The sequence below is a fragment of the Acipenser ruthenus genome, chromosome 2, assembly GCF_902713425.1.
Source record: "Acipenser ruthenus chromosome 2, fAciRut3.2 maternal haplotype, whole genome shotgun sequence".
Taxonomy (NCBI): domain Eukaryota; kingdom Metazoa; phylum Chordata; class Actinopteri; order Acipenseriformes; family Acipenseridae; genus Acipenser; species Acipenser ruthenus.
In genome coordinates, this window is record NC_081190.1 from 68612191 (window position 1) to 68627498 (window position 15308).

The 15308-nt window shown below is 37.2% G+C and overlaps 1 protein-coding gene across 4 annotated transcripts in view; it reads right to left on the reverse strand.

Annotated features, from left to right (window-relative positions):
- Positions 1–15308, reverse strand: part of LOC117409386 (lipopolysaccharide-responsive and beige-like anchor protein) — a 282415-nt gene that overhangs the window by 41007 nt on the left and 226100 nt on the right. For all 4 annotated transcript variants that reach the window (XM_058999629.1, XM_058999623.1, XM_058999634.1 and 1 more), the window contains exon 47: positions 2319–2486. In XM_058999629.1, the coding sequence (XP_058855612.1) occupies positions 2319–2486 (168 nt within the window). The remainder of the gene's footprint in view (positions 1–2318; positions 2487–15308) is intronic.

Here is a 15308-nt window from a genome sequence, read left to right on the forward strand (position 1 = left end):
AGAGGGAATGAAAGGTCTACAAAGTAATAAGGACTTCCACAATTTTATTTACAGTCGTTTCCAACTGGAAAACAACATTTCCTGCATAACACTGCTTTATTCCACAATGTACTATGTTGCAAATAATGTCCATTTTAAGCAGTTGGGAATCTTTAATTTTGATGAAATGTTTACCTTAGCACAAGCCCAAGTTATGTAATTCTACAGTTGCAGTAAAAAAAAAAAAAAGTCTGAAACATAAAAACTATGAAGTCATATTGACTGATTCAACCTGCAGCAATTATAAATATAATAATTCAGAGGTTCTGAGTTATGCCACAGTTGTGATGTTTATACATTCTACAAAGGTCTGCTTGTATACCTAAAATACTTAGCACTGTGATTTACTGTTCAGTGACACGGTTTACAGGGAAAAAAATACCACACTTGCTTCCTTCCATAAGAACGGCAACAGAAACGGATTTGCTTTGCTGCACACCTAATGGCTAGTTGCAAACAAAACTTTTGTTTTGGTGTACTATCACATTCACTAATGGAGCTGTGTTTAACAAACTTAACAAAACATAAAATTCAACTCTTTTCAAAACAATACAGAACATCTGAATAACAAATTAGGAGTTTGAAAGCATGGATACTGGAAACCACTTCATATAAATCAAGGGCTGGACCTTTCTGTCAAAGTGTGAAGCCATCAGCTGACAGATTCTTTACTAAGTTCTGATTAACTCTTTCAACACTGCAGACAGGTTCGGGAATGAAAACTCCACTCCACTAGGACCAGGAAACTAATCTACTATAGTAATAAGACAAACCATTCCCATGTGTACTTATTTTTCAGTATGGCTCTGAATCTAGGGTAGTCTTTCTGTAAGAAACAGTGTTGAAAGAGTTCTGCTGTTGGCAGTAACTCAATCACATCTGCTACCGCATCATTGAATAAATATTATTACTCAATACTGTACTAGTAGTTGTATCTATGTTGTGTACCATCAACATCAAGTTTCTTCAAAATTCAGCTTTCTAACATATTGTTTCTATCTAGTGGGTTTTATGTGTTTGATCGATAAACTTTATTATAAATCAGCATTAAACCTAGGGATGTGTAAAACACATGAATACTCTGTCCTTCACATCACTGGTAAATGTTATTAATATTTACTTTTATTCCAATGGATTAAAACGAAATGAAATACACATTCCCATTCAGGCTGGTTCATACTTCATTTTTGAGTCGAAGGTCTCCGACCCTGTGCAACAGGTCGGAATTACATCATCCACGCTCTTGCGACGTGTGTCTTTTTTGGAAAGTCGAACAGCCTTTTCTCATGCGCCTGTGACCTGAAATCGCATGGGGTCAGATGATGTTGAAAAATGGCAACATTTGCTGCGTTGTTGTACACTGGTAACCATCATGGTGCAAGACTTCGAGGAACTTTTATTAGAAGTTCCTAAACATCCACATTTATATAACCCATCACTTAAAGAATATAGAGATGCTCAAATAATAGAAAAGGCATTGTTGTGTATTATTCAGAACATAAATAGAAAAGGATGTAAAGCCTGATGGAGAAAACTGTGTGATAGATTTGTGAAGAGCAAGAAAACACTGAAGTAAAGAATGGAGTTGGAAGCACGTGGCCACACTTTTTGGAGAAAACTGTGTGATAGATTTGTGAAGAGCAAGAAAACACTGAAGTAAAGAATGGAGTTGGAAGCCCGTGGCCACACTTTTTGGAGAAAACTGTGTGATAGATTTGTGAAGAGCAAGAAAACACTGAAGTAAAGAATGGAGTTGGAAGCCTGTGGCCACACTTTGCTGGGAATTGTCAGTTGTGTATGTGCAGTGTGAGTCCAAGTCTTTCTGCAGGTGTCGCTGCATCTCTGTGTATTTTTGCATTGAAGCAATGGCCGCCAATCTGTTTAACAGATTGTTAACCCTTTCACCTGTCATTCTAAAAATGTCTTACCTACATCTCTCTAATTAATGTACAAAATTCTCCCTTTCGGATTCTCTGTTGGTTGAAAGGACGGATGTACCAACAACGTCGCTTTTAATTTTTTTTAAATCTCTTGTATAAGAGGTGCAAACTCAGCACATCTCATAAAATGTCATGTTATCCAATAACATGAATGCAGTCTATATTTGAAGTATGAACAACAACTATGCAGTCAAAAGGGCTGCAACACGATGCGTCCTTCGCACAGCAAATAGTGAAGCTGCACAGCTTTTATAGCTGTCTGCGACAGAAGTATGAACCAGCCCTTACTGTTAATAAGGACATGACCCATGTGACAGGATTCTACTCCTTGGAACTTACCTCTCTTAGCACCGGATCGCCAATGGAACTGAGGTTAACAGTTCCTTCATACGTTAGGTAGTAAAAGACATTGAGTGCCCGGACAGCCTCTGGACCTTGCTGCTTGTATCCGAAAATCAGGTCTATCCACTGGTGTAGCTGGCAGGAGACAAACTCGCTCTCAAGGGCCTGTAAAATAGAAACAAACAAACAAAAAGATAAAGCTTCAGTCATTCATTTTAGCACCCTAATTTATAAGAATTTACATTTTTACATGATTTGGGGCACACACACATAAACAATATATCTATCTATCTATCTATCTATTGCTAAAATTACTTTAAATACTTATTTGACCATCCTCTTTCAACAGTAGCTGCAAGATTTAAGTTTCATTCCTATTTACTGGTACATTCACTTACAATAGTAACCTAAAAACTAATTGATGACAAAGGAACTCAAAATTGGGAGGTGACCTCTTATGATTGGTAAAGGGTCTTTTATATTGGAAGTAGTATTTTTTAATACCCAAGCATTTAGGTAAAAAGGCACTTTTCTTCTCATTAACTGGCAAGAGGGAAAACATTTATGCTTGCACATAAAAACAGCAATTGTCTTAATTTACACAGGGCTGCATGCACAAAGGCCCTAAATATGTTCAAATTAGAAGGAACGGCTTGATTGTCATTGCGGGCTCTTGTCACATTAATGCATGACAAACATTAAACCATACACTTAAATGGCAATTTATATCATTTAAATGTTTACTGCAGGAGCAGCTCATCACTCATTTAAATGTGACCTTCTGACAGCTAATTTCAGTTAATTCTCTCGATTCATTTAATTAGGACTTTCAATCAAGAAAAGTCAAGATCCGGTAAATGTCTGCTGTCTAGGATGACATTTTTTTTTGGTTGTCAAGATGCTGATCGTAAATTGTAAAGGCCCTTTTTTATTTATTTATGAGAGGAATTAATAATTGTGCTACTCATCTACAGGAAAACTATCCAAATGTAACTGGAAGACATAAACATAACTCATTAAACTCAGAAACTATTTTGTAGGATTGCTAAAAGCAGATTTATGTAAAATGTACACTACATATTTTTTACATTTTACAATAGAGCATGTGGAGTATTTGTCTCCGTCATCTTCTACTAGTCTATAAATACAACAATTATGTCTAAAAAGTAGTTTTTTGTTAAATGTGCTCCACATTTTATTTGGTAAACCTGATAAGACCAATCATGATATTTATAAAATACTTGAAATACCCCCTCAATGCAGAGAAGGTAACATGATAACAATCAATACATGATTACATGCTTGTAGTCCCTGAAGAGAGATCTTATCAAGCATTTGAATGCAGCAGGCAATTCGTTTCTAGTTACCAATAGGGGAATTATATAGCTTTAAAAATAAATAAATAAAAATAAATAAATACATAAATAAATCATAAATAAATAATAATAATAATAATAATAATAATAATAATAATAATAATAATAATAATAATAATAATAATAATAATAAATAGGAAAACAATATCATTACCCATAAGTGTAGTTTTAATCTGCAAACCAACAATTGCCCTACTGTTTTTTTATAAAAAACATACAGCTATATAATGTACATGTATACCCCTTGCTTGTTCTTAAAATTAATAGACCTAAGCTCCTTACTCACAACAGGTAAAACTTTAGGTTATTGTCATATCCCTGGTTCCCTGAAATAGAAATGTAACCATTACCTCATGGGTATTTATCCTTTATACCGTCTAACCTGAATAGATATATCAAAGCTGCATGTAGTGCTTGTGACGTAGTCTTGCCTGCCCCCATGGGCATAAACGACCACTGACACAAGTACCGTCATCATTTTTTCTTCAAGACTGCTGCAATCATGGACGCAGCGACCTTGAAGATTCATAGTTACATTTCTATTTCTCCTGCTGGAGAGTGGAGACTGCTTTACGGGATCTGCTGCAGACACATTTTTAGCCTTTTTAGAGACATCCATTTTCTTGTTTACAGTGTGTAGTATTTTCATTTCCCACCTAGACTGCATACAGTCACATGACAATCACTGCACAGCACTATGTGCATGGCTAATATTACACACAGGCACACAGCAGAGTTGTACAGATTCGTTAATGTGATTTTGTTTTGTATGAAATACAAATAATTATGAAATAATTTATTTTTCTTCTTTCTTAAGAATATTGTAAAAATCATGGTATTGGGCTAATTTCACAATTTCCACGCAGCCCGTGAAATCGCGGGCCTTATATATGGTATACCCAAATAAGCAATGTGTTTAGTACTATAAAAACAAACAGTCTTTGGGTCGAACAAATAGGCTACACCATATATACAGTCTTCTACTGTATGCAGGCTATGCACTGGCAGGTCTATTTGTCTGACTGGAAATGGAGAAAAGAATTACAATAAAATGAAAGTATGACTCAACACCAACATTGTGCTGAGGCATGGTAATAAATACATAAATAATGTGCAGTAGAAGGCGATGGCACACGTTAGTAACTAATGAGAAGGAATCACTGCGGTTATTCTCTATTTACTGTAATAATAGTAAGTGTGCTAGGGGAAAAAAAACTGATTATTAACCATTATTACTATTGGTTAAGACAAGCATGTACAATATAAGCATAGCTCATGCACCTTATATTTTATTCAATATTTAATTATTTGTTTAATAAATGAAATATGAATACATTGTACTTTGAATCTCAAACATCTGAATGCGACCAGTTATTTTAAAAGCATTAAAAAGTAGCTTTATTATGCTTCCATTTAAAAATGCAGATGCTACTTTAGTCTTACATTACAGTAGAGATATATATATATATATATATATATATATATATATATATATATATATATATATATATAAAGAAAAAAATAATATTTACAAGATTTTCTCATGACAAACTCTTGTTTCTAGAAGATTTAGGCACAAAAGGTCTTGTGCATTGAAAAGGCCAACTTGAAAGTCAGAAAGGCATAGCTTATTTATACACCAATTAGCAGGCTTTTGATAATATTATTTATATTTTCTACAAAGAACCGATATTTCTGTATGAATCCAAGTGTTTCCAAACTATTTCTTTAAAATTAAGATACAGGTAAAAATATTTATTCTACCAGTGTAAAACATGTACACCTACATTTTTTCAATTATTTATTACTATTTCATTCACCTTGCTTTATTCCTCCATTCCACCATGTTTTGCATATGCAAGATTTCAAATATTTGATATATGACCGTTGTAATTTACAGTGAAGATGGCTGGTTTTTACTGCCTAATTAAAGCTGGTTTTATGTTTTCCGTCTTAAAAAGATGATATAATAGCCATTTTGCATTTTTAATTCTTACACTTCTTTCATTTTGTGCTTTGTTCCAATCATAACATGCTTTGAATTAAAGAAATCTGATGGAATGCCAGGATTGTGTTTCCCTTCTAAGGTTTGACGGATCAGGAGGGAAAGGTTTCCCCTGTTAGCGAGCTAAAGCAGTCACACGGCATAAAGTTATTCACATTTTAAGAAGACTGACAAATTGTTTGTGTGCAACAGCTGCCAGATTTCTTGTCTTGAAGCACAATACCTTAACCCTCTGAGAGGTTCCTTGTAAATCAGGGAAATTCAACTCAGCAGCCATGCATACCTGCAGAAAGATCTCTTTCTTGTACTTTTTATTAATTTATTACAATTATCTGTTTGTTCATCTTAGCTGTAATAACTTATTTAAACAAACAAACTTAATATGCCATATTTACAAGGCTTTTCCAAAGTTTAACTGTCTCTTTTGTATTGTATAACTTTTAAAAAATGCATTTAATTAAAAAACAAGCAAAGTAACCTCTATGCTGTAGCAGAAGTCGGTCAGTTTTTGGGGTAGAGAGCCTGCTTTAAAAGGAATATGCTCCAGTGAACATTTAACCCTTTATAAGTATTGAAAGTCAGAGTGCTGAAAAACTCATTCAAATTCCAGAATTGCAATGTTTCAAGCTACGATGTGTTGCTGAACAGATTAAGAAAGTTTGGTTTACGAAATGTACATCTTCCAATTCAGATATTCACTTTAGGTTTAAACATGCTTTCTTTTCCGTACATTGTACTTGAAATAACTACAGTCCTCCATAAACATTCATTGAGTATGCTCTATTTATATTCCAAAAGTAATATGATGATACCATTTATTTATTGATGTATTTATATCAACTATACTGAGACCACACATACCAATTGCAAATTAAACCCAATACCAACTTCTCTGAATACGTTTAATAATTTGTTTCCGAATACTGTAATAGGTATTCTATGTATATCTAATATAAACGGCAAATCAAAAATCATATATCACAACCCCAAAATCCCTCTGCTCACACTTATGTACCGGTATATCTCATTGTTTGTAGCAGCTGTCTGGGAGGGAGATATGTGGGTGCAACATACACAAACGTTCATTCTCACACACACACACTGCAATGTTCTGATTTGTTTGTAGTAACTGAGACGCAATCAGCATCAGTAAACTCTGCAGATCACTGCACCCCTAGTCATATTTCAAACCTTAACATGCATTTTTCCTTGCAATCTTGATTTTGCTTCAGCTGACAAGTATCTGATTAAAGGGCTTGTTACAAAACAGACAGACTGCCATATCAAAGTGTGTTGAATAAATATTTAACAGGATCGGGGGTCTGAGATTTAACTGTGGAACTGTATAAATAATATGGAGTATAGATATGGCCAAAAGGTGTAATCAGAAAAAGAAACATTTCAGAAAAAAATAACTAAATACATGAATTGTAAACTCCCATTTTACATTCACCCCCCCAAAATTTACCTCCTAAAGACCTGAATCCTGAATATTGCACACCAAAGCTGCTCACCGAGTCTGTGACGCAGTCATGACTCCACCACCCCTGAGGCATCAAAAGAACTGCACTCACAGATCTCAGGGTCATTGTTCCTTCAAGTCTGCTGCAATCCTGGACGTAGCAACCTTGAAGTTTAATGGTTACACTTCTATTTCAGGGAACCAGGGTTATGATAATAACCAAATGTTCCCTTTCAAGTACAAAATGTAACCATTACCATTTCTGACACGTTACTACCCTGAGCACTCTGTTGAGCTGAAAGAGCTCCAAACAGGCAGCTAATGTCTACACTCTGCTGTCCGACAGAATGGCCAGCATGAACCCGGAGTCCAAGCACACTCCGAGATAGGAATCTGTCTCTGGGAAGGCATGAGCTGGCTCTTCGCATTATTCACCGTAAGACCCAACCATTGAAGGTGGCCGGTGACAAGTTCTGTGTGGGCCTCTGCCTGTGCTAGTGACTAGGCACAAATTAGCCCAGTCACGAGTCCAAATAATTGAGTACTCTGATGCCTTTGAGTCTCAATGACCCCAAGATAGCTTCCATGCATTTCAAGAAGGCAAGTGGAGTTAGGGAGAGGCCAAATGTCAAGACACGGAACTCGGATGCTGATCCCTGAAAGCGTCCTCCCACTAGAGGGGGTCTATCAATGGAAAAGCCAAGAGCAGAGCTGCTGCCTCCTGAGACACCACAGCGGCGTCCTGTGTGGCCATGACTGATGTCCTTGTCATGCCCCGAAAGGGAGGGAGCTGGTGCTTGAATTGCAGCGAATAGCCAGTCTGAATGGTAGTAAGCACCCAGATGTCTGTGGTGCACTGACACCAATAGTCCAGATGCCTCCCTGAGAAGGGGCCCTGGACATGTGGTCCTCTTGATTAGCAGTATGAGCTCTGCCAACAGGGAGATCTTAACCACAGGGGACATGCCGTCTGACTCAACGTCCACAGACGGGAACGCCAGCTCCTGTTTGCCCATCTCCTCAGAGGTGGCGATGGACAGTAGGTCCTCCTGTGGCCAATCTACACTTGGGGCCCCAAGGGGGCAGGTGGCGCTGAACATTCCCGCAGTACTTCAGCGAGAACAGTTCCTTGGTGGGAAACTGCTGCCCAGATCTTTTCCATCTGTTCCGAGTCAGCCAATAGCCTGGAACGGCGACTCTTCTTCCTCTTTCGTTAGGGAGGGGAAGGAGAAGCAGAGCTCAGAGAGGATGAGAAAGACCGTGAAGACGGTTTCCTGCCTGGGCTACTTTCCCTGGTGCATTGTCCGCTCTCCCTTGGCGCACAGCCATGAGGCGAGGACGCATCCACCACTCTAAGATAGGGTGATGGAGAAGAGCACTGAGCAGGATTAAGGGACACAGCTGTGGGATAACCTCTTTTCAAGCATGTGCTTGGAGAAAGGGGCACAAAAATTACAGCAACAGGCTGTAGTGCACACAATACATAATAGAAAATGACAACAGCAATTAGTTTAAATATCATATAATTTATGTAAAACACAAAAAATGCTAAATATATGCAGAGAGAAGCAACAAAGTACAAGGCTCTCCAATCAGGTCAGTCATAAAGAAAAATAGAGCCGAGATCTGTGAGCGCAATCCTTTTGATACCTCAGGGGCAGCTTTGGTATACAGTATTCAAGATTCAGGTCTTTAGGAGGTAAATACCCATTCGGTAATGATTACATTTTGTACTTGAAAGGGAACCTCCATCTCCTGAACAAGCATCAAGCATCCCTTACAAGTGAACCGAGCCAAATCCAAGGCAAATTAGCCAACAACATTCATGGGTGGCTGAACAAAAGGTGGATACAAAGGCCACACAGCACATTTTCCAATTGTCTTTTAAATGTGCTATCTGTCATTTCACCGTGTTCAAAGCTTATTTTCTAAATTTGTGGAGGCTGGTATACTGGTAGCCTGGAGATACTGCACAGGGTCAGGTTTACCAGTATTTTGCATCAGTGCCAACTTGTAATGTTATAAAACCAATAACAAACAACGCTGGGGCAAATGGGAGTTTCTAATTTACCATTTTATATCCCCTTCAGGCCGTGGGGATATAAATGTGGTCTGCATTCAAATATTTAAATAATAATAAAAGAAAAAAATAAAAGAAAACATTGCACTATAGCATGAACATCTAACACAGGCCCGTGAAATTTCTGGTCTAAATCCAGATAAATTTATAAAAAATACCAAAATATCTTTCCCATGTTATTTCTTGAAAGTAAAATATACTTATCATATTTTTCCTTTCAGGAAAAAACAACCAAAAAAAAAACAAAAACAGGGACACTCACTAATATAAAAAACAGACCCTTATCTCCATTTAGTTATAAAACTGGACACAAGTAGAACTAGCCTACAGAATATAGCTGAAACAAAATGCTTAGTTTTTGGTTGGGCCATACTGGGGAGATAATTAGAAAAACATTTACTTGAAACACAAAAGAGGAATGGGGAATAAAAAAACAATACATCACAAATCAACTATTTAATTGTATCTTGTAAACAAAAACTCACTTGTTGTATGCAGAGCAAAGAAAAAATTAAGAAAGCCTAACAAAAGACTGTAAACTCCATATTTTCAATTAGCCTTGAAACAAAACACAGTGGGATGGACTGCAGTTAGTTCTATTGCAAATTGCAAATATAGAAAGATTAGACATGATCACATTTATACTTACACAAATGTCCTTGGCTTAGATAATTATGTTTGAATAATTAAAGTACATGTCACCTTAAATTGCCACATAACGTTAACAGAATAGATAATAGTGCAGTTTTTTTTTCAGCATTTATGTACAACAGCAAGAGCCTGTTGACTCCCATTATATTCACAGCCCATCACCAGGAGTGCATATAATGTAGTGAAATATTCATTTGACTTGGTTATTAAAAATACTCTTCTGCAGGGTACCTTGTTAGGCCTCAAGGTTTATTGAAGAAAGCTTTCTGCCAAAATTACTTACAAAACATCGTATTAAAAAAAACAAGCACTACTACCCACCTAGACAGCATTTATCCAATTGTGAAAAAACCTTAGCACAAATTATTGAGAGTATCTGAGCAGTGGTGTAGTCGAGGGTACAGCATTTACCCACTTTTAATCTGGGCAATAAAGCATTTACCCACTTCTCATATAAGGGATACAGTTTACACATTTCTACTCACCTGTGATATGTAAATCCTGGGTTAAAGACAAGATATTTTAACGGTGAGCGTCTGTGTTGTGTTGCTGCGCACAAGACTGACAGCTGAGTGCTCTCAGTCAGAACTAAGTGTTCTGTGATTGGTTGTTTATGTTCTGTTAGGCACACCGGACCTGTAGGGTGGTACTAGTAGCCTTCACCCTAGCCCGTGAAAGGACGCTCACAGAACTGTTCACATCAAACACACCGTCGAGTATGTGACTGTTCAGTCGTGATTGTGTGTGGGGGGAGGGGGGGGAGCTCCAATTGGCTGAGAGCCAATAACAATATACCTGTTCATATGTTTATCTGTTCAATCTATCTGTTCAACTTCACCAAACAGGGGTGTTTTATTATTTACCACTAAACCACTGATCTGAGGGTATTTAGAGGCAACTGTCTGTATTTCACTTTTACATTTTTACATTTTTCATCGAGATCTACCTTTTCATGAGAGAGAGAGATTGCTTGAACAAGGAATGGATAGGCCTCACTAATGAGCCTCGGGTACCCTACAAAAAAATCTGGCAGGTTCAAATGATGCCACCACATGACAATGTGGCCAGCTATAGGAGTAAGGTGATTAAAATAAATGACTAGAGTAATTAACTCTGATTCTAAACCACTTAACTGGAAAGAGAGGCCATGGGCTGTTCAGCTGACGATCTGCCACAAACAATCAGGACCAAGAAGCAGGCCCTGCTCTTATGTTTGGTGTGTTAGAGGAACCCCCCCCTTAACAGGTATTCACTGGAACGAATGAACAGCAGCTTTATTTTATGTGAAGACCTCCCTCTGTTCGTCTTGAAAGGAATAAAGGAAAGCTACAGAGCTACAGAGCTGCACTGGTTCACTGCCTTTTCTGTTGGTGGTGCTCAAAAAAGCAGCTTGCACAACTGCAGGTACTTCTAAAGAAAAAACACCTGGTTTTCTCTAGCCCAGCAGTGTGCTAGGCAGGACCACAGACTGAATGGGACCACATTAAGACTGCAGTGAAGCAGGAGCACACTTGCTTCTCCCAGTAGGTGTCGCCGTGAGGCACCAGTGTGCGAGAGAGAAGGGGCCCAACAGTAACTAAAGAGATAACGAGGAGAGAACGTGCATGCAGTTCTGGAGAAATCTCTGATAGGAATCCCATCGTAACATCCCTGGCTTGCTTTTCTTTTTTTTTTAGGAATGGGGCTGATCGTGTTTATTTATCAATCAATTTCTATCAGTTTGAAACAGACAATAAAACACATAAACCTATTTGACACAATTAATGAGGAAATATATACTAAAAAAAAAAAAAAAATGTGTTATGCAACTTCTTTTACACCGATCTGTATGGAGAGATTTTGCTTTTTTATTTTGTATGTGTATTCTTTGCAAAAACAAAAATGCATCACCTTCATTTTAACTATCCATTACTTTACCAAAGAAAATGTATATTTACAGTGGTCAAATATCAATTTAAAAGCCCATAATAAACATAGATCAGTAAATTGTCTATGCCTGGTTTCAATTCATTTCCAGTGGATTTCACCTTGCTGTCAAATACTGCAGTCTTAAAAAGATAAACAAAACAAAACAGACTGTCTCTCTCCGCCACACAGTCCATTACTGCTTACCATCAAGCAAGTAACCAACAGCCACCCCCTTCAACTCTCCTGAATTGCATGTTAAAAGATGAAACGCGCTGCATAGTCACCACTATAGCATGTTAACAGACATGGATGTTTACATGAAGGTTGATTTATTTGACAGCTTTACACCTCCACCTATGGCTACAATTAAATGTTTTGACAATGAAACAAAAACTCTAAATCTGTAGGCTCCTAAAGGCTGCAGCGATTTAAGTAAATATAAAAACAATTCTCTGAATTTTTAACAAAGCAATACCAATCTGTGTGTGATGTTTAGTTTAGCAGCAGAAAGGCAAATCTCTCTGGCAGGCAGTTAAGCAGCACCATTCTCTTAGAGGAATTCAGTCTAAACTAATAGTATAAAACAATATTGACCATTGCCACATTTTTTTGCAGGGAGTTCTACAGCTGTTATAAAACGGTTGCATTTGGAAATACTCAATGCCATGAAATCAGCTAGCTGTAAAAGAATATATATATATATATATATATATATATATATATATATATATATATATATATATATATATATATATATACACACAGACGTGCTCAAATTTGTTGGTACCCTTACAGCTCATTGAAATAATGCTTCAATCCTCCTGAAAAGTGATGAAATTAAAAGCTATTTTATCATGTATACTTGCATGCCTTTGGTATGTCATAGAATAAAGCAGGGAAGCTGTGAAAAGAGATGAATTATTGCTTATTCTACAAAGATATTCTAAAATGACCTGGACAAATTTGTTGGTACCCCTTAGAAAAGATAATAAATAATTGGACTATAGTGATATTTCAAACTAATTAGTTTCTTTAATTAGTATCACACATGTCTCCAGTCTTGTAATCAGTCATTCAGCCTATTTAAATGGAGAAAAGTAGTCACTGTGCTGTTTGGTATCATTGTGTGCACCACACTGAACATGGACCAGAGAAAGCAAAGGAGAGAGTTGTCTGAAGAGATCAGAAAGAAAATAATAGACAAGCATGGTATCGGTAAAGGCTACAAGACCATCTCCAAGCAGCTTGATGTTCCTGTGACAACAGTTGCAAATATTATTAAGAAGTTTAAGGTCCATGGAACTGTAGCCAACCTCCCTGGGCACGGCCGCAAGAGGAAAATCGACCCCAGATTAAACAGAAGGATAGTGCGAATGGTAGAAAGGTACGTCAGTTTCTGATCGCACCATCCGTCGCTTTTTGAGCGAAAGTGGGCTCCATGGAAGAAGACCCAGGAGGACTCCACTTTTGAAAGAAAAACATAAAAAAGCCAGACTGGAATTTGCTAAAATGCATATTGACAAGCCACAATCCTTCTGGGAGAATGTTCTTTGGACAGATGAGTCAAAACTGGAGCTTTTTGGCAAGTCACATCAGCTCTATGTTCACAGATGAAAAAATGAAGCTTTCAAAGAAAAGAACACCATACCTACAGTGAAACATGGAGGAGGCTCAGTTATGTTTTGGGGCTGCTTTGCTGCGCCTGGCACAGGGTGCCTTGAATATGTGCAGGGCACAATGAAATCTCAAGACTATCTAGGCATTCTGGAGCGAAACGTACTGCCCAGTGTCAGAAAGCTCTGTCTCAATCGCAGGTCATGGGTCCTCCAACAGGATAATGACCCAAAACACACAGCTAAAAGCACCCAAGAATGGATAAGAACAAAACATTGGACTATTCTGAAGTGGCCTTCTATGAGTCCTGATCTGAATCCTATCGAACATCTATGGAAAGAGCTGAAACTTGCAGTCTGGAGAAGGCACCCATCAAACCTGAGACAGTTGGAGCAGTTTGCTCAGGAAGAGTGGGCCAAACTACCTGTTAACAGGTGCAGAAGTCTCATTGAGAACTACAGACAACGTTTGATTGCAGTGATTGCCTCTAAAGGTTGTGCAACAAAATATTAGGTTAGCGGTCCCATCATTTTTGTCCATGCCATTTTCATTTGTTTTCTTATTTACAATATTATGTTGAATAAAAAATCAAAAGCAAAGTCTGATTTCTATTAAATATGGAATAAACAATGGTGGATGCCAATTACTTTTGTCAGTTTCAAGTTATTTCAGAGAAAATTGTGCATTCTTCGTTTTTTGTGGAGGGGTACCAGCAAATTTGAGCACGTCTGTCTGTATGTATATATATATATATATATATATATATATATATATATATATATATATATATATATATATATATATATAGTATGTAACAACATTAGTGGTCAGGAAAGGCGATTGTTCAGCATCCTACTGTAAATCATCCATGAACTTTCAAACACCAGGGAAAACTTTGGCTTGACAATTGAGGGTTATTTTCCGGAATTACATTTCCTTTAAAAGTTGTGTCCTTGTTAAAAACTGCTAGTGACGAGCAAAGCTGTGATGACAAAGTTGCTTTTTAAAGAAAACTAATCTTCATGCCTCCCTGTGCATGCCTGGCTGGAAGTACTAGTGGACTGGAAATAATGTGTGGAACAAGCAAGATGCACATTCATTTCAATTTGGTGCCATTTTTAACCAGACAAATAAAAAAAAGTGCATACAGGGATATATAGAGAGAATACCAGCTGCATTAGCTCATGCATTTTCTCAGGAATGCAGGTCAAAATGCAAGATTACATCACTGAGGGAGGATGAACTCATAAAATATAGTGTACACTGTAAAAATGTCTACTCGGCACATAAAATTATCCTTATATTATGATATTAACCTGAAACTATTCAGAATCTCATCCCTGTTTCAAGATGGTATTGGAATTGATTTTCTTAGAAACTCCTTAAAGGAGAATTATCACCACATCTAAATAAAATCCCAGTATACATTGAAGGAGACAGAGACAAGTACAGTAGCTTATAAAGAAGGCCCAGAGGAACCTTAATAGAACCCTAGAAACAGCTTAAATTGGTAACAAATAAAAAAAAAGTGGAAACTAAATGTTGAAACTACTACATGTGTGTATGCATATTTTTTTCCCCCAAAGTTTACTCGGATTCTATTGTGTATTGGGCCTAACCTGTCACATGTGCCCCTTAGACCTCAAGCAAATGTGCAAAAACAAAAGTCATTGTAATCTTTTGTTGTTTTTAAAAGTTCAGTATTTGGTAATGCAGAGTTGAGCTGTTTCCTTAAAGTGCTGGAAATGAATGGCTGAACGAGAAACCATTTTCCAGTCGGCTGGTGAAGTCAATACAAATGTCAAGGACATTTGAGAAAAATACATCTCCAATTTGGAAAACCATTAACAACTATACTTTGGTAATTACAATACTGATTGTGTTATACCCA